The 24,301-nt window shown below is 48.2% G+C and overlaps 1 protein-coding gene across 1 annotated transcript; it reads right to left on the bottom strand.

Annotated features, from left to right (window-relative positions):
- Positions 1–101: 101 nt before the first annotated feature.
- myo15aa (myosin XVAa) lies at positions 102–24,096 on the bottom strand. Its single transcript, XM_028411189.1, has 68 exons — positions 20,280–24,096; positions 19,447–20,156; positions 18,309–19,359; positions 17,966–18,048; positions 17,780–17,843; positions 17,586–17,695; positions 17,402–17,476; positions 15,870–15,960; positions 15,748–15,753; positions 15,037–15,140; positions 14,893–14,956; positions 14,703–14,816; positions 14,466–14,627; positions 14,229–14,342; positions 13,763–13,821; positions 13,548–13,671; positions 13,256–13,351; positions 12,773–12,904; positions 12,570–12,695; positions 12,416–12,493; positions 12,174–12,331; positions 12,051–12,096; positions 11,840–11,964; positions 11,593–11,710; positions 11,339–11,514; positions 11,169–11,253; positions 11,010–11,063; positions 10,855–10,936; positions 10,634–10,764; positions 10,427–10,522; positions 10,079–10,314; positions 9,814–10,004; positions 9,597–9,669; positions 9,325–9,516; positions 9,116–9,225; positions 8,850–8,944; positions 8,191–8,326; positions 7,179–7,511; positions 6,949–7,010; positions 6,656–6,793; positions 6,517–6,577; positions 6,216–6,363; positions 6,032–6,125; positions 5,833–5,953; positions 5,636–5,751; positions 5,498–5,557; positions 5,063–5,138; positions 4,873–4,988; positions 4,680–4,798; positions 4,391–4,532; positions 4,176–4,287; positions 4,011–4,085; positions 3,716–3,918; positions 3,381–3,505; positions 3,233–3,296; positions 3,067–3,139; positions 2,913–2,986; positions 2,751–2,833; positions 2,543–2,673; positions 2,382–2,476; positions 2,115–2,192; positions 1,899–1,995; positions 1,663–1,823; positions 1,449–1,582; positions 1,219–1,352; positions 1,009–1,142; positions 784–924; positions 102–705 (listed from the first exon to the last, which is right to left on the bottom strand). The coding sequence occupies exons 1-68, from the start codon at positions 24,027–24,029 to the stop codon at positions 604–606; spliced, it is 12,819 nt and encodes a 4,272-aa protein (XP_028266990.1). The 5' UTR covers positions 24,030–24,096; the 3' UTR covers positions 102–603.
- Positions 24,097–24,301: the final 205 nt, after the last annotated feature.

Raw genomic sequence — 24,301 nt, 5'->3', positions numbered from 1 at the left:
GTGCAAACTTAGGTGGCTGAAAACTTTTTTTGTCTCCTGCAGCTCCTCTGTCGTCACGTTCATGGCAAACAGGAGCAGAAAAACAGCCTTACAAACAAAAAGACAACAACATGGACGCCTGTCATGTGTGGAGACCGTCCTCAGTCTGATGAACCGGCCCCTCATGTTAACCCTCACAGAGCCGCCTCGTTCAGACCACAGCTATTTTAATTGGGAGTTAATGAAACCATATTATGTGAAGGCTTTGACCCTCTTTCTCATCACATCACAGCAGCATGTATGACTGTTTCATATAAAGGGATCTGATTGGCTGAAGTTAGCGATGATGACAGATCAGCCAATCAGCTGCCCCCACAGGATGACCTCCATCCATTCTGTGGGACAATCCACTGTGCTTATGTGAAAAGGAGAATTGAAAGGAGCGACCTCACCACTAGATGGCACTACAGTCCCACACACGGCTCCTTTAAGCAGCTCTGGACAAACAGTTCAAACTTTAAGGTTAAAAACACTCCAGCATTTAAGCAGTTCACATAAATATTGTCTATCCATACAACATATTCTGAAAGCAGAGGTAGATTACAGTATGTGTGTGTGTGTGTGTCAGAGCAGAGTGATTTCGCTCGGTGGCAGTGTAAGCCTCTTCTCTCTGACTGACAACATGTTCTCCATGTGCATAGCAACGACTCTGCACAACTCCAGACCCTGAAAACACAAACGTATAATTATCTGTAACTGCATCTGACTTACCAACTCTACACACCTACACACACACACACACACCTGCTCCAGCTGCAGCTGTGTGATGCGCTGGGTCAGCAGGTCTCCAATCATCATCTCAACATACGGGTAACTAGAGCCGGATGTTGGTCTCTGAGTGCGAGTAGACTGGACCTCCTTCAGAGGAAAACGCGCCATGGTCTCCTGCTCACACACAACACAACACATCATCATCATCATCATCATCATCAAACACCATCACAAAGTGTGTGTGTAGAACAGATTTACATGAGTGTCCTTGTTGAGAAAGTGCAGTCCGTTTAGGTTAACAGCAAGGATGCAGGGGGCGTGGATAGAGGCAGAGCTGGAGCTCTGGATGTAGAAGAAGGAGGAGCCAAACATGGGGAAGGCACTGACCAGACCTGAACACACACACACACACTGTTGATATGCAGACACCCTCACACTGAGCATCAAGTGTCGGCTGAGCTGTGTTACCGAGAAACTGTGCGCGGGCCTGGTGTGGGCTCAGAGGCTGCACCTGCTGCATGTGCTGCATCGTCATGTCCAGCCAATGCTGTGAACCCTGTTTGCTGTAGAACTGTGGGGGGACGCACTCTTGCACCTCACGGCTAAAACAAACACACACACAGACCACACCATGCTCATCGAATGTGTCTGCTGCTTTCCTGTAGGTGTGTGTGTGTGTGTGTGCAGAGTGTATTTACAGGGTGGGCAGGTAGATGGCGTCCTTGGCACGGTGCTGCAGGGCAGCCAGCCGGGCAATCTGCTGCAGGTGCTGGTCGCTGGCTTTACCCTGAGGAACCACACTCAGCAAGGCCTTCAGGTAGTCAGGCAACACCTGGAAGTCATAGAGTTAACTGAGAGGTGGAATCGAACCTGTGTGTGGGGAGTCCGATGGGAGTTTTGGACTCTGTGTACCTGGTTGTAGTGCATGGTGACGTACAGCTCGTTGTCCAGTTTCAGAGCCAGACTCCAGATGACTCTCCTGAACCACAGGCTGTAGTTGGCATCCACCGGCTCCGCCTCCGTAGCGATGTCCAGGATGTACTCACGCTTGTTCAAAGGACGCACATTCTGACCTTCGGAATAGAAACACACTGCAGTTACTGCACTGCTCTCAGTGAGCCGAAGAGACTTTACCTGTCCACAGTTACCTCTGTGTGTGACCAAGAAGATGGCGTATTCCTCCAAAGCCTCCAGCCTCTGCAGCCCCATCTCATAGCAAAGCTCCTCGATCACATCAAGAGCAACCTGAAGAAAGACAACCACTGTCAGCTCTTTATATTCCTTTAAGAACAGATTGTACAGACTCAGGCTGCAGACACGACAACCACCCTGACCCTGACCCTCACCAACACCGCAGCACTTACTGAACACGTCTTTATCTTCAGGTGTCTTTCGATCCCGCCTGGCAACAGGAAGAGCTGCCTCTTGGAGCTCCGCCCAGCCTGAACAACCAATCACACCAATGAATTTAAAGGTAGGTATCAGTCCAACCCAAGGATCAATAGATAATTTGTCTCCTGAAATACTGTTGAAATAAGGTTCCATGTGATCCACAGGAAGACAAGCGTCGTCATTGTCTTCTACAGTAACCTGTGTTGTTTGCTTTAAACGTGTTTCAATCGGAAACTAACCAGCATCGCTTTAAGCTCCATGCTGTTGGGGTACTGCACACGTCCGCCATATTGGAATGTCCTCCTCAGATTCTGCTCACAGGCTTTGGCAATGCCTGTAAGTGAGGAGGCAGTCAGATGACGGATGGTACGGTCAGTTACAGGCTGAGATGTTGGTTCACCTTGGTACTGCTGCCCAGGTCCAGAGGACGCGTCCTGCAGGAACTTCATCAGAAACGACTTCATGACGTCAGAGCAGCGATGGAAGGCTGTGAGGACGTACATCAGCCTCCATCCTCTCTGACAGCTGTCCCTGAAACACACACACAGGGTGTACAGACACTCTGACAGCACAGCTGGGTAAACAGCAGGAGGAAGAGGAGGTCTTACGGTTTGGAGCTGGTGTTGGCAGTGACTTGCTTCATCACTTGGCAGTAGGCTTCATCCTTCATCAGGCCGTGGTCACCACTTAGCTACACAATGAGCACAAATATGAAGGAACATGAATATTTACCACAATTACTGTCAGGATCACAGCAGACCCACGTGTACCTTCAGTATGGCGGTGACCAGGTCCTGCTCAGTCTGGCCCTTCAGCGGGAAGTCTCCCATGAATTTCATTATAGCTGGAAAAACACAGTAAACTGTAGGCGTGGTCTGATCACACATATGAGACGTCCTCCTCCTGTCTGTCCTCCACCCTCACCTATAAAGATGTCAGTAGCCACCCTGTTCATCCCGCTGTCTGAGAAGTCGATCAGAGACTCCTGGATTGGAGACTGAAGAGACAAGAAGAAGAAAGGTTTCATCTAGAGCTCCGTCACAAAAGCAGGGATGAGTCATGGGACATAAAGGCACAGAGGTGAACTCACTTTGGAGAATTTCACCATGTCAACAGGCTCCCTGCACTCCTTCCCCTTTTTGGCCTTCTGGTCACTATGAGGAAATGCAGGCAGTGAACAAGAACAATTCCGAGGACATCATTTTGACCGTGTGTGTGTGTGTGTGTGTGTGTCTAACCTTCTGTTCCTCTGAGCCTCTCTGAAGTATTTCTTGGCAAACTCAGCCATGTGGTATTGGCCGCTGTGCAGTGGCAGATCATCCAGTTCGCCACTCAGGCCGTCCCCATACATCTCATTTACTACCTGATCACACACAGCATAAAGACCAACACTGTAATTATCTAGAAAATATTTCCATTTCAGCAAACCAAGACATTCCAACATATACTGTGTAAACAACCATAATGTCAGGGTTCTACTCACACTCGGTGTTATTCTCACCCTAAGCCTGTAACACACACACACACACACAATCTACAGCAGTTTAGTAAACAATCAGACACCAGAGTCCACCTCAGTGGAGAGGTCCAATTCATGAGCAGCTACAGCTGAGCCCATCGCCACGGCAACAGCAGCCGAGGCAGCCACACGTCCCTGCCTGTCCCGAGGCTCCACGCGTTCAGCGGGCAGAACCAGGAAGTCCGGAGCAGCAACAGGACGGACGTACTCACTGGGAAACACGCCTGACTTTCCATGCACAGCCCCGAACCTCCAGCCTGTACACACACACACACACACACACACACGCGTGTCACCTGTGTGTCACATGCAAAACACAGAGCACAATATGATGAAGAGGAACACCCACCAAACTCAGAAGTGTCTCTCTTCAGCTCCTCCAGCAGCACCACTTTCTTCCTCACAATGCAGCCGTAACGTTTGCCTGAACACACACACAGACATGTAGACACATACTGACACCTAAAGACTGCAGGATACACTATGTGTGTGTGTGTGTGTGTGTGTGTCTCACCAGCCTCCACCCCATCCATGTGCTGCAGTCTGATGATGTCACCTTTGTGGAAGCTGAGGAGAGTTCTGTCCTCAGTGATGTAATTCCTCACAGCTACCATGTACTCAGAGTCCTGACGAGGACACAACGCGTACACAGAAACGCTCACGTCCAAAAACCTCACTTATCTGTGGGCTGTGTGGTCACGTGACACTCTTACATACACACACACTGACCTTCTTGAGCTCCGTCAGGAAGTAGTCGATCATGTGTTTGACCTGCGGGGCCTTGGCAGAGAACAGGATCAGCTTCTCATTGGTCAGGTTGAACTCTAGCATGTTCTTGGATGGAATAGACACAAACAGGATGTCCGAGTAGCTGCACAGGAAGTCATATCCCAAACCAGGAAGTCAATGTTAAGTCAGAGTTCAAACCTTTTCACACAGCACACAGTGAGGGTTAAAAATGTCAAGACAGACCCGTTTAATGTGAATTCTATAATAATCCATGTTTTTAAGGGCTCACCTGTACGGTCTGAGCACTCTGAAGTAGTCTGAGGCTGTTGAGCTGCTCTTCACCATCTTCAGCAGCTTGATGCCTTTATGAGACACAGACAACACCTGCACTCCTGTTCCCACACTGCCCTGGAAAACACACACACGCACACACACGTAAGACCCTGCTGAAAATCCAGACAGTAAAGAACACGAACACTCACAGAGGCCGGGAAGAGGCGGGAAAAGTAAATCTCCCACGAGTCTCTGGCCAAAGTGACAACTTTCTTCTTCACGTTTTCATCATGTGTGACTGAAACATGGTCCACCTTGTTTTCAGCTGTGGAGAATCACAGTGTGAGCTGCTTGGAACACAGAGTTCTTTAAATGTGTGTGTGTGAGGCAGAGCCATACCAAACAGAGCCTTCATCCTCTGTCTCTCCTCCTGGGTGATGCGCACACAGGCCTCAGAGAAGGTGTCATGCACAACCTGCAACACACAAACACCCAATCCAAACAGTGGAAACAGACACCAAACCAGTGAGGTCTGCATCAAGGTGATGGTCTCTGTTTTCTGCTGCTGGACCACCTGGAAAGGGGTCACACTGTTACAGGGGCCGACTACACTGATCTCTGAGCCAGCTACAGGAGGAAACCAACAAGATTCAGACCAGAAGTCCACCATCATCCAACACCTGTTCACCTGATCTACACCCTCACACTGACACCTTAGGGGCCGCTATTGCAACAAGAATAATAATGTAAGCCAAGATGACTTGTTCCACAACTGCTGGACAAAGTGTGTAAATATCAATCTTTTAGATATAAAATGTACATAAAAGTCGTAACCTGTTTAAAGATCAGGTCCAGCATCAATGGATTGTTGAAGGTGTCTTTAGGGTAGAAAACCTGCGGATAGAGATAAATAACAGTGACTAAATACCAAAGATGATGACGTTTTAACATTTAAGGGTGTCTTAACCTCACCTCCTTCCTCATGTAGATCTTCCAGGGGACGTTGGAGTACGTGTAATACTCCTCACTGGTTCTGCTGTACAGCTGAGTCTGAATGGTCTCCTCTTCAACAGGCAAATCTCTACACACTACAAACACACACCTTTGTTCTCAGGAGTGTGTTCTACGAGCAGTAGAGCCTATTGATTAGTATTTATGCAGAAGTTCACCTGGAGGAGGGGCGGGGCTTATGCTGGAGCTGCTTGGGCCTGAGGGTCGAGCTTTTGTTGTCTTAGAGGCTTTAAGTCCTCCGTCTTCTTTAGGCTGTGAGGTCTGAGGCTTCCTCTGAGTCTGAGACACAAGATCAGGTCAGGTGTGTGTGTGTGTGTGTGTGCATGCGTGCGTGCGTGCATGCGTGTGTGTGTGTACCGGTTGTGGTGGGTTTGCCATCTGATCTTTAAGGATCTCCATGGCTTCATCATGAGGGTCTGGTTTCTTTCCAAACATTTTTCCATCACTTCTCCTACACACACAGACACAGACACAGACATACACCAGTTTAGAACAGAAAACACCTGTCATGACTCAGGTGTGAGTCTTCTGAGTGTGTTACCTTTGCGTTGGAGATCCAGCGGAGGACGACGGGCCTGCAGGCTGGTGCTGCTTGATGATGTCCTTGATGTCATGGCTAGGATCCATACGCTCAGTGTTACTCGCCGTGGATCGAACCACATCCTCAGGAGGGGGGCCACGTGTTGGACCTGGAATTAGTATAAACTTAGCCTGTGGCACTGCTACGTCAGCTGCAGAGGGGTTTTTAACCTCAAATCACTATGCTGCAATGGATCAATAGATTTTTCCTGGACCTTCACTGTAAGGACACACCCAGACACACACACGTGTTTTACACATACTTGTCTTCCTCTGGACAGCAGGAGGGCTAGGCTTATATGGCGACTCCTCGCTCTCTTTGGTCTGCAGAAAAACAACAATAGATGCAGCTGATTGTAAATATGCACACTGCTGTGTGTGTGTATGTGTGTGTTTACTCACAGGACTTGGTGTGTGTGAGCGTTGTGGCAGCTCTGTGCGAGTATGTGATGGTGGCGACTGTGGGGCTGGAGCTACAGGGGGGAAGGAGGACAACATCTGCTGCTGGATGGCAATGGCCTGCATGGTCATCTGCTGGGCCTGCAACGTGTGCGCACACACACACACACACACACAAACACACACACACACACACAGAAGTGTCAGATGTCACAGTGTTCCAGTGGGAAACTGTAATAACATTATTGTACTGTTTTGATGTTACATATAGTTCAGAGAAAAGATGAGCGACTGACCAGAATGATGGCCTGCTGGTTGATTATGGCCTGCTGCTGTTGGGTCAAAACTGTGTGCTCTGCTCCTGGAGGAGTTAAACAGCAAGAGGAGGTTAGGGTTACTGCAATAAAACAGGAAAGTCGTCTGAAAAGACACAGCACACAGGGAGCGTATGGCTTTCATCTCAAACATAGAAGTCACTGCATCACGCCCTCACTACAGGCCACACATGCTGGAGAACCTAATGCACACTGATGCACACCTGTCATCACAGGTAAGCCTGGAACCACAGGTGTGGCCAGCAGCGAGGGTGCCCCCGACAGGCCGGGGACCGCAGTGACATGGGAAGCTATTTCACTATCAGCAGTGGGTAGGGGAGCAGCAGCGGGGGTGCGAATGGGTGATGGTGTGGGAGCTACACGAGTGGAAGGAGGAGATACAGAGGAGGTCTGCTGGGGCCGGTTGTATTGGTGATACTGGGGTTGTTGTTGCTGGTGCTGTTCGTGGTGATGGTGGTGGGAGTGGATCGGCATGGCAGGGATGGGTGGCATCATTCCTCCTGCTACTGGGAGCACCGGAACAGCTTGAATAGCAGCAGGAGGGGAACAGGTGACAGTTAGTCAGGAGCACTGACAGGAGGCTGCTGTTTCATTTGTCTCTGCTCCTCTGTACAAACAGCACCATCATGGCTACAAGCAGAGAGAACTCAGACGTGTCTGTGAGCAGAATAACACAAACATGAATCCAGAAGAAAAAGGAGCTTCACCAAGTACAGGTGGGCACAGAATAAACAGAGTGACCACATGTTTGTGTGTGAAAACAATGTTTTCAGGAGGTCTGTAGGAGTGGAACAGGAGTGGAAATCCACCCTAGTCTCTTGTTCTAAAGCTCACAGCGGGTCCAGGAGTCACCTGTGGTTACAGTGAATGGCGGTCTGTAAATTATTAAAGAGGTCTGACTGCTCATTATGGCCTGTAAATGACAGAGTAAAGCTGTGAGCTGAACATTTAGTCTAACATTTAGTTTAGTCTTCAGTCTAACTGAATAACCACACAAACACTGAGAGGAGCATGTTGTTAAGATGAGTGTTTCGGATAAAGGATTGTGCACACACTCTAAAATGAGGAAGAGGTCAAATTATTGATCAAACTGAGATGGATGGTGCAGATTTAGACCCACTTAGAACTACCTCTATTACTCATGTCATTAGTTAAAGAACAGCAGCAGAATAAAGTCAAACACATACAGTCTGAGTAGTTTACCTCCAGGATGTATTCCTGGTGGATAAGGCCGGCTGGGAGCAGCGTGACTCTCCCCCTCTCCTCTTTCTCCTCCTGTGATGCCTATTCCTCCTCCTCCCTTCATCCTGGCTGACAGACTTCCAGGCTTCTCCATGTCCTGGTGAGCAGTGAAAGCAGAAGGAAGGGGTGCAGACGGAGGAAACTGTCAGTTGAAGGGACATGAAGCAAGGGATGAAAACTGAGTGAATGTACGTGTGCTAGAAAGAGAGCGAGCGACTAAGAAACAGAGAGAGGGGGCGTGTATGTTGGTTGATTCAGAACCAAATACTCCCCAGGAAGTACCGTACACACTGGAGGAGATGCTCCTACACACATGCACACACACACAGAGGCTTTGTTTCCTGTTGGATTGATGCCTGCTGTTACAGTCATATACGGTACCTGTGAAGAAATCTGATCAGCCCTCCTGACTGCTCCATTCATACCCAAACAGAGGCAGCGGATCACATGTTAAATCCATCCATCACCACTCCTCCATTCACACTGGGCACATTCATACATTACCTTTAAAGATAATCAAATGCAGAGTTCCTGAAATGCCCCTACAGGTTGCTCTGTATCAATACACAACATCCAAGTGTATACAAAACCACAAAGCACATGCAGAGGTCGGTACTCACTATGCTGCTGTCTGAAAGCACCGGGTCGAACAGGCTGTCCAGGTAGCGGTCCATTCCTCTCTGAGTCTGACCATCACTGAAAGCGTCTGACTCTACTGAACACACACACACACACAGCAGAGAGGCTTTAGACACACTTTACACTGTTTTACACATTAGGACACACACTGGAACAAACTTCCATGTATCCACCTTGTGTCTCCTGCAAAGAGGCCTGGAAGTCCTAAATGCTTTTAAACAACATGCGTGTGTGTGTGTGTGCATACCGTGGCTAAAGTAACCGTCAGAGTCAGGCAGACTGTACGCTGGTCGGCCACTGAGAGGAAAGGAGGAGGGAAGCTCCTCATCTGAGTCGAAACCACCACCAAACAACGTCCTGAGAGCAGGAGGAGGAAGAGGAGGAGAAGGGAGGAGAAGGAGTCTTCAGTGTGAATGAGGTTTTGCGGTGTGTGTTATGTGTGTGTTGCATACTAACATGCTGGCATTAGCCCGGACTTTAGCTGGGTCATCAGTGCTTATGATGAAGTGGCTCTTTTGCTTTGGGAAGTCTGGAGGAAGCTCCAGGTCTGCAATCAGGTCCATCACATAGTCATGACCCGCTAACTCCACCCACTGACCATGCTCCTTCATCAGAACCGAACTTCCCCTCCACCACTCTGACACACCCCTGCAATGCCACACAATTACAAATTAGCAAAGACATTCATTTGAATCTGAAGACACCTGCTGAGTGCAGAAGCTCCTCACCTGTGTCGCAGGATATCTCCGGCTAAATCCTCTCCACTGGTCCAGGAGTGGATGGGACACAGAAAGGACCCACCTACACAGAGACATCAAAGACTCAACAAACATTATTTTCATCTTTTGGAAGTGTGTGTCCCACCACCCACTTCTGACTGACAATGAATAATCAATGATCTGCTGTAATTAAACCAAACAATGAGATAATACCAGGGACTCTCACCATCGAAACAGTGCACATGCAGGACCATGTTAGCCTTCTTCCTATTGGCTGTCCACTCCAGCAGTGACAGTGGATAGGTCCGAGCAGTGTCGGGCTCGGAGCCTGAGCCCAGCTGCACTTTCTGATTGGCTTGGATGAGTCTGTGCTGCAGCAACACCTGACAGCCAGCAGGGGCGTGGTCCGACACAAACCTAGGCAGCCATTTTTGCAAAGGTAAGAGGGTTTGCTCAGGTCAGAAGCTGACGTGTGTAAAATGCTCTCTCACTTCAGCAGGTATTTGTCCATCTTGGCTGACGGGGTGAAGCAGCAGACGCATGCCAGCAGCAGCAGCCATCCTCGCTCTGCATTGGCTGGGTTTACATTCCTCCACAGCTGATTGACAACCTGAGCCAGGATTTCATCCCGTAACCCCGGAGACGACAGGCCCCTCTGGATGATGTAATTCCCAAACATGTTTTCTTGCGCCCCGTTCAGGTGGGGGTCGCCCATAAACCGCAACACCTGAAGAGAACACAATAAAAGGCTTTAAAAATAAAAGGAAAACGGTAAAAATGTAATAAATATATGTTTATTAATATTCAATTGCTCTGAGAGTTTGGTGAAGTGGAGGTACCATGATGAATAGCACCAGAGCCTCCGCTTTCAGGTCGTCCTCCACGCGTGTCAGAGACGACTGCAGAGGGGCCATCAACATCCCAAACTTTGGCTCCTACAGCAACAGAACACACTGAACTCACAATACACAACAAAACCTTTCCAAACAGATGTTATGCAGCATGTCTGAAGCGGCACTTTGTGGGTGTGCTGGTGCACGTCTCACCCTGAAGTAGATCTGCACATAGCGGTAAAAAGGGTAGTTGTTGATGTCTAGAGGCAGAGTGAGCTGAGCCTCCTCCTGTATGTGAGGAGCCTGAAGCAGAGCCAGGCAGTCAGAGTGAAGCTCCCTCCTGACTGAAGAGGAGAAGAAGTCAGGACACATGATTCCTTCAAAGTATCTCACATCAGTCGTGCTGTTAGAGTCTGAGACACATGTACACACACCTCCTGCAGTCTGCAGTAAAGCCCCGAGTTCTGCAGGAATCACCAGGTGAGTGACGTTAACCACCTCCCTCCTGGTCAGCTCCTGAAACAGGTAGTGTTAACAAAGATTTTCCTGCACAAAGGGACAGGAGTGGTTGTTATTCCAGTGTGTTTACCTCCTCTCTCCTCCTCCTCTCCTCTTCAGCTTTCCTCTGGGCTGCAAACTTCATCTGAAAACAGTCACACTCACAATGACCACATCTTCTAAGTATCAGTAATAACTGTCTTCTCTAAGATTAATTGATGGTGTAACACAGCAGGAACAGCACGTGTACCTTAATGTATCGCTTGCGGTTGACGTACACATGGATGAGAGAGCGGAACCGAACCAGACTCTCCCTCATTTTCACATACTGCCTCCTTTAAAGCAAAGAGAGAGGAGGCTACATTTAAAAGGCTGCATTTAAGTATCATGTTGTATGTTAAGGCCTGTGTGACAGCCCACCTGACGATGAAGCCACGGCAATGCGCCTGGAATCCGATGATTCTGTTGCGGAAGTCAACGTAGCGCTTCCTGACGAAGAACATGCGGGTGTAACGCTGCAGTGTGAGAGCGGCAAGATGGCGGGAGCGCTCACGCTTACACTCCATTAGTTGGTAGATGTCCTCCTTCAGAAACAACTGCAGCACACAAACACACACACACACACATCACATACACATGATAAAGTATAACCATGACATCACCAACACCCTCACCTTTGTGACTCCAACATGGAAGCTTCCTGGTCGGAGCGGACACAGTTTACTGAGCAGTATCACACAGTTCTCTCCATTTGCAGCTGGAAGCTCTTGTAACCCCACCAGAGACTTATACCTGAGGACGACACACACACAAACACACCCACAAGCATGCAGTGTGAAGATCAATCCTGCTGTAGAAGGTAGCCTTCTCTCGCTCTCTCTCTTTTTGTCTGTGTGTGATGTGTGTGTGTGTGTGTATTACCTGAACAGGAAGACATAGAATGGCATTCTGACTGGATACCCCTCTCTCCGGATCCTGATGGTCTCCAGGACTCCAGAGTGTCTCAGCTGGCTGCTGACCAGCTCCTCCTCAAACACACCTGGTTTCTAAGCACAGGTGCGTGGATGCTCTGGTAAATTACTGACTAACTGTGATGTAAACAACAACAAATGCAGAATGTTCGAGGATCTACCTTCATATTATTTGGCTTAATGCAGCGAACAAAAAAAGGATTACAGCTGGAACAGAAAGAAAACAGAGTGAGTGAGGAGCTGAGCTTATTTGTGTTCTGTGTGTAAGAGTGAATCTACTCCACCTCTCCATCTTCTCCACCAGTTCCAGCAGAGACTGCTGGAACTTGCTGCTGACGGTAGGAGCTTGATACCTCCTGGTGACGGTGCTGCTCTTCCTCATGTGACCGCCTCTCTGCTGACCCATGACCTCTGCGTGAGTGTGGAAGAGTTTTGACACCATCTGCACACACACACACACACACAGACATGTAATTGGAACTTACATGAAACATGAGTTTTTATGCTGTCACCAGGCTCCTCTCACCTTGTTCTTGCTCTGAATGAACAGGTCCAGCACATCCTGTCGCACCTGATCATAGTTCTTGTCGAGGAACTTGTAAACCTGCAGCAGTGACATCACAGGTTCATGGATGAAGTTCACCTTCAGAGCTCACGATTGCAGCTGAGTGGCTTTGTACCTGGTATGTGACCCGACCGGCAAAGTGCTTGATGGTGAACTCTGGGAGGGGCATCTTTGGCTTCTGATACAGGGAGTTGTTGCCATGGTGATAGTGACACTTTTGGAGGAAAGTGTGGTCGGTTGCCTGTCAACAAACAAGCTGACTGTAAGTGGCATGCGGAACATTTTAATGGCACATGAGCTCCCTGTGTCCTGCCTTACCTGAGGGAAGCAGCTCTGGTCATCAAGAATCCTCAGTATCCCATGAGGCTTGGCGGCGATGAGGTCGATGCAGGGCTGGTTGTCGCTAAACGTGATGTCCTGCCATGGGATCTGTTCCCTGCTATACTCCTCCTACAGTGAAACAGAGCACACAGTCTAAATAAAGAGTTGATGTGTTGTTATTCAGAGCCTGTTGTTGTACAGTCTTGCTGTCAGTGTGTGACATGTATATATTTGTTTATGTGAATTTTGTGTGCAGGTGTGATGTGGGAGGGCGAGGGTGTTTATTGTGTTGGAACTGACATCCAACTCAAAACTTATTCTACGTATGGGATAGATTTGTACAGAAACATGAAGAGGTCACAAAATAGAGGAAGAATCAGGATGGCTGGCCTGGCTAGCAGTGTGTGTGAGTGTGTGAGTGTGTGAGTGTGTGTGTGTGTGTGTGTGTGTGTGTGTGTGTGTGTGTGTGTGTGTACTTACCTGTTCTTCTCTGAATACAATCCTGTTGAAGAAGAATTGCAGGTATTCATTTGCATAATTAATGCAAAGCTGCTCGAAGCTGTTGAAAGCCAGATCCTGTTGCCCCCAACAAACACACACACACACACACATTAATATGAATCTGAAAAGACATTATCTCTGTTGTGTACTGGAGATGTGTTTGGAAAATAAAGACTTTTATCATACTCATATTAATCATGTGTCTTTACCATCTGAAAGTTCTAAACATCGATGGCTTGAATTTTTACATTGATATTGTAAAATGTAGCACCTCGAATCCATAGATGTCCAGGATGGAGATGGAGAGGGAGTGTTGACGAGGGTACACCTGAGCATTGATCCTTTCTGTTAACCAATGAAAGAGCAGCGAGTACAGGATCTTGGCAACAGCATCTCTGGACAAAGAAGATCGAGCCATGTCAGGGCATGCAGGGAGAATTTGTAATGACCGTGGAGACATGAGATCTGTGTCCGCAGTGTTCTCACCTGGCATCGACAGCACTCTCCACTGTCAGAGGGGTGTAGATCTTGTCCCTCATTGTCTCCTGTATAGATCACAGCCATGAGACTGTATGAGACAATCTGACCTTCAGTTCTTTTGCTCTTTAACAATTTACTCATCATAACAAATGTCCTCTTAAAAAAAATCAGATGTTTAATGTAGTTCTCTAAAATCCTACAGGATCATTAAAGACTTCACACAGACCAGTGGGGTTTGAAAATGATCAGCTGGGACATAAAATACATAAAACCAGCACAGGAAGTCAGACAAACCGAGCAATCCTACAGGTACTTCAGTGACAGCAGTCTGGGCCATCACTTGTGTCTCCTTTGTGCTTGTGTAAGTGACACTGACGTCTGTACAATGCCTGTATTTAACCGCATGTGTGTGTAAGGGTCAGGGGAGGCTGTGGTGAGGTGCTGACACTCCAGCGATGTGTCTGACACTGACTGTGACTTTGAAGGTGATGGCTTTCTGCAGTCCGTCTGGAGAGATCTGCAGCAGCTCCGCCACCACTCGGATCTCCTGAGCACTCACCACTGACGCCACCTCCTGGCCATCTGCCTGCAGTGCAGCAAGGAAGACAAAAACATTCAATCTGAAGTACGTATGGTATGTAACTGATCATTTCTTAAATTAAGTTACATAAATAACAACAACAACAACAAATACTGATGATGAGATGACCTCATGTCCTTGAAAGTAGACATTGCCCAGATGCAGGATAGAGGAGAGGACTCTAAAGATGGCCGACTGGTCGTCTGGGGTGAAGCGGAGGATTTCCATGGCAGAGAGCAGACGTCTGAAGTCATCTGCATCGCTTTTCCCTCTAATAAAACAGTTTCCTCCCTGTGTGGAGAGAGGAGCAGTCTGAGATGAGCTGGTAACTCCAGGTAAACGCTGTAACTGCTCGCTCTTCTCTACCTGATTAAGGTAATAGTAGGTTTCAGCCCCTTGTAAATAGAAAGCCTGCTTCTGCTGTGAGGAAAGGCCTGCCAGCATCTCGTAAAATATGTGATAGTTCCTCTCATCTTTGGCCTGAAGCAGAAACAGACATTTACCTCAGCACTCCTACACACAGGAGGGAATACTGAGATGTAAAGATGGGTCTCACCTGGAAGACAATACGGGACTTTTCCAGCAGATACTGAGAGGTTATGGCACCACTGATCACACCACTGAACAAACAAGAACAGCAGGAGATTTAAGAGGAGATGGAGTGAACTGAGAGATGAGTGTGTATTTGTTTGATACTCACTCCTCCAAAAACACCTCTATGTACTTCCCAAAGCGACTGGAATTATCATTCCTCACAGTTTTGGCATTTCCAAAAGATTCCAGCAGAGGAGCAGCCTCAAGGATCTGCCAGGCAACAAACAAATCAACATACCACACAGTGGGTGACCAACACACTGGAAATATACAGCAGCTATTTCACCACAACCCATCCAAGAAGGCCTGTTTATAGCAATGTTTTAAATAATAACAACTGCAGCAGTAGTTTTGAACCCCAAAAAAATATCAGACAAAATATTTCATGCAGACTAATTCATTCTACCTCATAAAATAAAGAGTTCACTCCAACAAGATTCAGTTAAAACTAAAAGTTCTGTCCTCCTCAGCAACAAGCAGGAAGCCATAGACACATGTGAGCAGCAGTCACATGACCAACATTCAGAGAGTATCTGTCTGATCTGCAGCTGATTTCGGTCTGAACAACTGAGTTATTCTGCACACACACACGTCTGACTGCTCTCTGACTGCAGACATGTGTGTGTGATGATGTGTGTGTGTGTGTGTGTGTGGAGGAGCAGTGAGGAGAAAAGCACACCAACTGCTTGGGATTCGAGAATTTAAAGACAGTTTGTAACAATTAAAAAAAAATCACAACATCTCACACACCACAACAAAACACAGCAACCTGCTTCTGTTTCAGTCAAAACACTAAACATGCAGGAAGCCCCACTACCTCAATCTGCAGAGAAGAGCCATCAGAGAGAAGAGAAGAGGCACAGAGGCATTACTCATCCCTCAAAGAAAGATGGATAGATGATACTTTGTGTGTGTCAGTGTGTGTTTGTGTGTACATACCTGATGAGCAAGATTACATCTGTGATTAAGAGCTGCTAGGAAGCGAAGGACTAGTTTGGTGGCCTCTGTTTTTCCGGACCCACTTTCCCCACTGAAATACAACAATACAAAGTTAGTACAATACATCAGCAACAGGCATCACCACAGAAGCATCACAGAATGATAGACTGTGTAAACATTAGACTGGAGCTACTGAGATGCTCTACTACACTGTCCAGCCTACCAGTGGTGTTCAGCAAAGAGGCTGCAGACAGTTCTTCAGTGAGTGTTTCTTCTGTATGTATAACTGCAAAGCCCCACGTCCACACACCCATGTCCAAACAAGACACACCACATTATAAAGCAAGCTTTGCTTCTGTGTTCAAATGGCTGCACGAGGAACCCGGCAACAGATGAACACCTCAATTAATAACAGTGCTGCCTACTGTACAAAAAGGGAATTACAACTATTCTGACCGCTTTGCCACATTTCCAAAACAATTAGTACAACACCTCAAAATGAGAGTTGGAACAGAGGCAACATACTAAACCATACCAAACTAGCAGAAATTTTGATGGCATTAGAATCTCACTACAGTGTGAGTCTAATTTGGACATTGAGCACGACAACAGAAAGCCTTTATTAATCGCTTAGAGTGTCCATTATTTGATCGGCTGTGTGTGGAGTGTTTGTCTGACTAAGTGATGTGAAACCAGGCTAATCTTACAATAGGCGGCGCCTCAATTCCACTTTTACGTTAAACCACCTGAAACGGGCCAACTGACACACACACACACTGAGCCAGCGCTCACCGACTGCCAACAGCTTAGCACTAAATACCACCATTATGTAAGCGTGGCCGAAGGAGGCAGTGTGTTTGTGTGTGTGCGTTTAGGGACACCTTTACCACATTCCAGCATAAGGTTTCAGCTCACAGGCTGCTTAGCTAAAAACGGGGCCATTACTGGTCACTGTACACCAGACCTCAGTTACCCCTTAACACGCACTCACTGGCACACGCGGTCCACATGTGCACGCACACACACACACACACATCTCTGAAATGCAATCTGCTCCTGGCCCAGACCTGGCTGGGCTTTCCTTACAGGTGTCTCCTTCCTAGTGAGGCTAGAGTGCTCCAGGTGTGTTAGAGCAAGTGCACATGAGGCTGTGTATTTGTATGACTGTTTCATATCCGTCACACACCTGGGCGAGTGTGTCCTCAGCAGGTTACTGTTGTAAGCAGATCAGTTAGAGTTTGGTTAGAGTTAGAGTTAGAGGTGCCTGTGATAGACGGGGCGTGACAGAAGTAAGGAATGGCTCAGTCTTAAGTTTGCTGCCAGCAAACCACAGACAGACACTCATGAATTTACAAACACTAATCCAACTGCAGATGGAAACCTGATTGTTCAACAAGAGTCTGTTCCATAGACTAATGTAAGCCATTAGTCTGATAGGTTACTAAAGTAAAAAAAACAATAATAATACTAAACTTAACTAAAAAAAACAAAGAGTTGCTAAATAAAGTGGTCGCTGAAAGTCAGCATCTTACCTGATTATTATGACCTGGTTGTGTTTGGCATCCATCATTTTGGAATGAGCAGCATTTGCTATAGCAAACAGGTGCCTGGAAGAGAGCCCGTCATTGAAACAAGTTCTGTCCATCAACAAATCAATTAAAATCAACTGCTGTACAGAATCAGAAATGTCTTTTACTGAGGGAACATGTGACTTACGGAGGGTTCTCTCCCAGAGCTCGACCCTTGTACAGCAGCACTAAATCTGTTCCGTAGATGTTGTGCATCTTGTAGGGGTTAACAGACACCAGAATACTTCCAATGTATGTCTGCAAAAACAGTGGGTGAAGAATCAATGAAGAGGTCACAAGATCAACAGCACACTGGGGTTACACTGGTGTTCAGATACCCACATAAATAAGCTGCCTCTCAAACCGTTTCCCTAGATTCATCAAAACAGCCCCTTCATGCATCTCCCTGGAAAAAAGCAACAGGACAGAGATATATCAGGGTGTTACCAACCAAAAACAGTCTCCATTTTATTCATCAGTCTTTCCTTTTGTCTCACACTCAGTTGCGCTGTGTTTTTCTGGACTTACTCTAACTGTGTCATGTCTTCCACACCATCTTCCTCTCTTTGCTCCCGGTAGGACATGGTGGGTAGACTTCGGATGGAGTACATCTAACACGTGTAGACACACATACATTCAGAAATAATGACAAGATGTGTATTTCATAGATTCACGCATGCATACAAGACAAGCAAAAGACTCACAATAAAATGTAAACAGAATTATTCTCAGATTACCTCATGTTTCCTGTAAAAAACATCATCCCTGACAACCTGGGCCACTTTGTTGCTTTGACAGCCCAATTGAGGCTGAAAGATATTTGCAGGATTGTGTTTGTGTGTGTGATGTCATATAATTTAACAACCATTACCTTGTCAAACCAGTGCCCCTGTGGCTCCCCATCTCTGCTGAGATTCCACTCCCCAGGTCCATTCCCTAAGTGTCCCAGTCCCATCAGGCTCTGTGGTTCGAGCAGCTCTCCATCTCTATACATAGACCATTTGTTGAGGTTCTGCACCGTCCCATGAGGAAGGACCCTCTCTGCCCCCCAAACATCTATATCATCCTGCATTTCAAAGGCTGTAGTGCCCTGTGCCCAGTGCTGTTCAGGGCCAGGACCCTGCACTTGGGGTGACACCACAGCATACGAGGGCAGGCGAAAAGAGGCCCCACGGAGGTGAGGGTTTTGCAAAGCACCAGAAAGGTTAAGTGAGCGAGGTTCTGGTGTGCTAGGGGCCCCTAACCGTGTCATAATATTACCCTCAGGGAGACGGTACTTTGCCCCACGGAGATTGGGGTTCTTTGATAAAGCATTAGACAGGTCAAGTGTTCGGGATGAAGAAGCAGGCTGAGGGTGGGTCATTAGAGTTCCATCTGGTAAACGGTAGGTGGCAGACCGGATGTTCTGGTTGCGGAGAGCATTGGAAAGATCAAGACTGCGATGTTCAGGTGTATCAGCAGATCCAGGCTGCCTCAATAAAGATGTGTCTGAGAGTCTGAAAGAGGCACCTCGGATGTTGGCGTTCAGCAAGGCACCTGAAAGGAGAGGACTGGAGGAAGGTGGCGGTTGGTTGCGTGAAAACAGTGACGATCCTCCTGGAAGCTGTAACTTTGCTTTACGCAGGTTAGCATTCATCAGGGCACCTGATAACCCTGGTGATGACAAGGCACTCTTGGCACTCTGTTCTTCCTCTCTGGGACGGCCTAGAATGGAACTGTCTGGTAATAGATAAGAGGCATTACGGACATTAGGATTGAGAAGAGCAGAGGAGAGCATAGATGGAGAAGGTGCAGGCGTGGCCTCTGTCCTGGTTACAAGCGTGCCATCAGGCAGCCGATATGTAGCCTGTCGCAAACTGGGGTTCAGTAAGGCAGAGGACAGCATAGGGGAGGATACGGGTGATGGTCCTGCAGGTTCAGTCCTGGTAACCAAAGTTCCATCAGGCAGTCGATATGTGGCTTGTCGCAAACTGGGGTTCAGTAAGGCAGAGGATAGCATAGGAGAGGACACAGGTGATGGTTCTGCAGGTTCAGTCCTGGTAACCATAGATCCATCAGGCAGTCTATATGTGGCCTGACGTAGACTTGGGTTCTGCAGGGCATTAGAGAGTACAGAAGGAGACAGCCTCCCACCCATGCCATCAGTGGTAACTGGTGCTTCAACAGCTCCCCGGGGCATTGCCAAAGTGCCACCTGGAAACTTCAACATGGATCCCTGGATTTGGGAGGTCCGCAATCCACCAGAGAAGAGTGAGGAGGTTCCTCTGATACCCCCTTGTTGGGGTATAGGGGGAGGAGGCACTGGTAAGGTAGAAGCTGTGGGAGTAACGTGTCGCTGGAAAGGTGAAGCAAAGGAGGCACTACGTAGCTGAGAGTTACGCATAGCAGAGGACAACTGTGATGAGGAGAAAATGGAGGAGGGAGCAGGTGTTTCTGCCTGAGGTGGTGAGAGGACAGTTGTATACAGATTAGCATTGCGTTGTAGAGGAGATGAGTAGGATGCACTTTGTAGCCGAGAGTTCTGCATTAAAGCACCTGAAAGATTAAGACTACCAAACGGGCTTGCCACCTGGTTCTCCTGTATATTCACTATCTCCTCCTGCCCCCCAGGTACGGGTGATGGGCTTCTCTGCAAAGGTGTGGTGCTGCCAACATTATTGAGATAAGGGTTCTGAAGTGTGCGTCCAAGATTAGGTGACAAGGGAGCAAGCTGGGGCAGGTTTTGGGGGTAGGCCACATTGTGTAGTTGGGGGGAGGTGGGTCTTTGTAAGGGAGCGGTGTGACCACTGGTGGTGTAAGGGATGGAGGAAGAAAAAGGAGAGGAAGTAAAGGGAGCACCCATGATCTGAGAGCTTGGTAAAGCATTTGTAAGCATTGGTGATGGGCCTGGCTCCATCATTGTGTGGTCATATTGGGTAACACTCTGTGCTGGAGTACCAAAAGGAAGACTGGGGTGAGGTCCTTGAGGCTGAAACGATGTTGGCTCGAAACTTTGGGGACTCACAGGCCTTTGAGGCAAGGGAGAAGGAGGGTGAGACAGATGGAGCATAGGAGAGGCAGAACGGGAGGGCAGGGCAGATGGACGATGCAGCGGCAGTGGAGACTGAGGTCTACTTTGCAACCTATGCACTGATGGCTGGGGGGAAAGGGGCGCTCGCTGGTGTAAAGCTGTCTGGGGATGGACTAAAGGCACTAGAGGAGGGGCAGTGAATGACTGCCTAGACTGAAGAGAAGGCTGGTTTCTGGGCATTCTGACTAATGGCTGCCCCCGTCCTACTGGTCTGTGGAAGCCTTCTTGTGGAGTACCAATTCGTTTGGATTCCCTTAGTCCTGTAGGCCGGGAGCCTGTCCTGGCTAACATGGGAGTTCCAGCTGCTGACCCTATCTGTCCTGAAGGAGGGACAGAGCCGCTATGGATCGAAGACCTGAACGGAGCTACTTGCTGGGTGACAGGTGGTCCATGTCTACTGCGTCTCTGTAAGTAGGGGTTAGCTGGTGAGGGTTTCACAGCCCCCATGGGCACATGAGTTCGACCTGCAGCACCACCTCTTACTCTTCGAGTAGAGGAGCGAGTAGGAAGGGGTCGAGCAGTGACACGTGAAGGTGAAGGAGAGGGAGGACGACGGGGGGAGGTGGGGCGGAAGGATTGTGGGGGAGACTGAGGTCTTTCACGCACAGGTGGGCTCTGTCTTTGTGGTGATGGTAGGGGAGGAGAGGGCGAGCGGCTCATCTTAGAGGTTTGTTTTCTTCCTTTGAATAAATGTGGTCTGGTGGGTGTCAGAGGCAGTGCGTCTGGAGGTGGTTGCTGTCTGAAAGAAAGTTTTGGGGAAGGTGGTGGGCTCGCTCTCTTTCTAATTGATCCTCGGGGAGAAGATAGAGGGCTTGAAAATGGCGACTGGGGTCGGACAGATGACGGAGCTCTGCGCAACCGATTTCCTCCCCTTCCTCTAGTCGGGGATGCCTGAGGTCTTATTGACATCCCTCTCCTGTACTGTGGTGGAGAAGAAGGTGGGCTGGGTGGTCTCTGCCTGCCAAGTGGAGAAGTTGGCCTCTGGCCTATCATTGAGGCCCTGTTGGTGAGACCTCGCCGCCTCTGCAAACGAGGGGAAATGTGGGGTTCAGAATGTATGCTTGGTTGGAAGTCCATGTGTTGTGGTGAGAAGTGGGATGGAGGCACCATTGACCGTGTTGATCCTGGCCTGGCAGATAGCTGTGGGGATGGAAGGGGGCTCATTCGCCTCACTGGCCTAGGTGAGGCTGAGGGTGAATGGAGAGGTGAATGTATCATTGGCTGTGTTGGTGCACCCATTGGTGACATTTGCCCCATCTGGAATAACTGTGGATCCTGTGGGAAAGGTGTCTGGTACACCTGTAATGGGAACTGAGGTGGGGATAAATGTTTATGAGAAACGGGGAAGGCAGAGTGAGTTGGCTGACTGACAGGAAAATACTCTGGTTGAATGGTCATAGCTGTTGGCAAGGGGACGTGCCCAGCATTAATGGTGGTTTGTTGTTGGTTCATGACAGTGGGGTAATGGGGCTGTGCAGGATAATGTGGCGGGAAGGTCTGCCCATACTGCATGTCTGGCATTATTTCCTGATTGTTGAGAGCAAGAGCTGGGGAGGGAGGAGCAAAAATAGGGGAAGTGGAACAAGAATGAAAAGGGGGTGGTGGGAGGGTTTCCACCTCTAGTCTGTCTTTTCCAAAGAGCCTAACCTGAGGCCTGGGGAACCTGAACTGCTCTGCTGAAAGTGGTTCGGTTAGAGCATAAGACTCATCCACTCCATACAGCTGTGACCCTGTGACAGCTGGATCCAGCCCAGCATCCGTGTAGAAAGGCTGTTGATAGGGGCTATAATAAGGAGCAGGCTGTGGGTAACCCATCAGTGGGTCACTGTACAGGCCGGGAATAGCAGCATAACCACCAGTCACATTGCCATGAGGGTCTGACATTCCATAAGCAGGTCCCATGGAGTGGTCAAAGTAATCATCATACAGCTCGGGGCCATATGGGTCATAGAAATCGTACATGCCATCATCGTAGTAACCGTATGGCTGTGGCTCCATTGCATACAGCAATCCATCTTCTCCATAGTAATACTCCATCCCCTCATCACCATAGTAATCTTCATACTCATCCTCATAGTAGCCATAAGGGTAACCATAAAAATCATCATCATGATCATCATCATCATAATAAAACTCATCATCATAATAAAAGTTGTCATCATCGTCATAGTAACCATACTCATCCTCCCACTCTTCATCATCATAGTAATCCATTTCCTCTCCATAGGGGTCATATGGGTCATAGCCCATGGGTTGTCTCGAGAAGCCTCGGGGTCCCCACCTGTTGTGATAATCATCCTCATATCCATATTCATCACCCTCCTCATCATCGTACTCATAGGCCCCATTGTAATAATGTGTCTGTCTCCCTCCAGTGCCTTTGGAAAATGACAGCTGTTTTTGTCCCCGCCTTCCAGCCCGTCCCCCGAGTCTACCTTGGCCCTTAGAATTTAGGAACCTCCCTGTCAACCAATTGGTGGCTGCAGCTATCCTTCCTAGCATCCAGGCTTTAGACTTAAACCCTGAACCTGTTTTCTTTTTCCCAAACATGCCTTTGAATTTCCCTCCCAGCCCCTTTGCCTCTGTTGCCATTTTCCCTTGGCCCCCTAAACTGGAGAGATTGATTGTCTTTTTAGGTGTTGTGGTTTCTTTTGGAGTGTCATCTTTTTTATTAAACAAGCTGAAGCCGGACAGACCTGGCTTTTTGTCAGCAGAAGGTGATTTGCTGCCAAAACCGGAGAAAAGCTTGCTGGCACCTAGAAGAGGTTTACTGCCAGCAGGGGGTTTCTTTTTCTTGGAGAGTCGTAGGAAGAGGCGGGAGGTGCTCTTCAGATTTCTTTTAGGTTTTGGTTTCTGAGGCTGTTGTTGTTTGGAGGGCATGCTGAAAGGAGAGGCCTTTCCTGTGATGCCTGACAGGGCTTTGGAGGCTCCTTTCAGTTGTGATCTTGCATCGACTGTCTTTGGTGCTTTTGCTGCTCCCACATTCTTCTTCTGTCCCTCTGCAGCAAAGCCCATCATGGCCTTGGAGGCCCCTTTGATGTGGACATCACTCATCTTCTTCAGGTTTACTGCAGCCATGCCTTTCTTTGTCTGTGGTTTGTCTTCCTCCTCGTCATCATCATCATCATCAGATGGAGCTGACTTTTTAGCAGGAGGCTTAAACCCCTTCATAGCCACAGCCTTGGATGCACCTTTCAGGGCTGCTTTTCCTTTGCCTTGCGGTGCTGGCTTCTTGGATACTTCTTCCTCACTGTCTTCCTCCTCAGACTTCATCTCCTCCTCTTCCTCCTCTGACCCCTCCTCTGACTCACTGACAGGTTTCTTTGCCTTTCCCTTTTTTCCATCATCCTTCCCCTTCCCCTTAGCTGGGGGCTCCTCCACCTTCTTTCCTCCTTTCTTGTCATCCTTTCCTCCCTTCTTGTCATCTTTTCCTCCCTTCTTGTCCTCCTTTCCTCCTTTCTTTGGCTCCTCTGACTTGCCTTTCTTGGCAGCTGATTTTGAGTCACCTTTTTTGGGTGGCATGATGTTTCTGTACTCAAATCATTCTAAACAAGACGTGCCCAAAAGGTGTGCTTAAGAGCACAGCAATATTAATGTTCATATGTAGTTTTGCTATTGAACGTTCTAACAGCATCATCTCATCCACAGTTGTCTTCATGCCTCTACTTTTTCCTGCATTTGATCTGTGGCTGTGAATCAAACACACACTGAGGTGCGCTCTGTTCCAAGTCAGTTGTTCTATAATGCACAGCAAGACAAACACAAACCAAAGTTCTTCAAAACACGATCTAGCA

This window comes from Parambassis ranga, chromosome 8 (genome assembly GCF_900634625.1).
Source record: "Parambassis ranga chromosome 8, fParRan2.1, whole genome shotgun sequence".
NCBI lineage: Eukaryota > Metazoa > Chordata > Actinopteri > Ambassidae > Parambassis > Parambassis ranga.
Note: the sequence above shows the minus strand (reverse complement) of the source record. Positions and strands in the feature narration are given on the sequence as shown.

Bases quoted from the DNA above. Each gene is read 5' to 3' on its own strand.
- myo15aa (XM_028411189.1), bottom strand. From the start codon at position 24,029: ATGCCACCCAAAAAAGGTGACTCAAAATCAGCTGCCAAGAAAGGCAAG. The intron at 11,254-11,338 runs GTGGGCTGTCAC...TTTGCTTTAAAG, and splicing joins TGCCGTGGCTTCATCGTCAG to GAGGCAGTATGTGAAAATGA. The intron at 6,126-6,215 runs GTAACACACTCA...CTGTGTGTGTAG, and splicing joins GCTGGATCTCCAACGCAAAG to GAGAAGTGATGGAAAAATGT.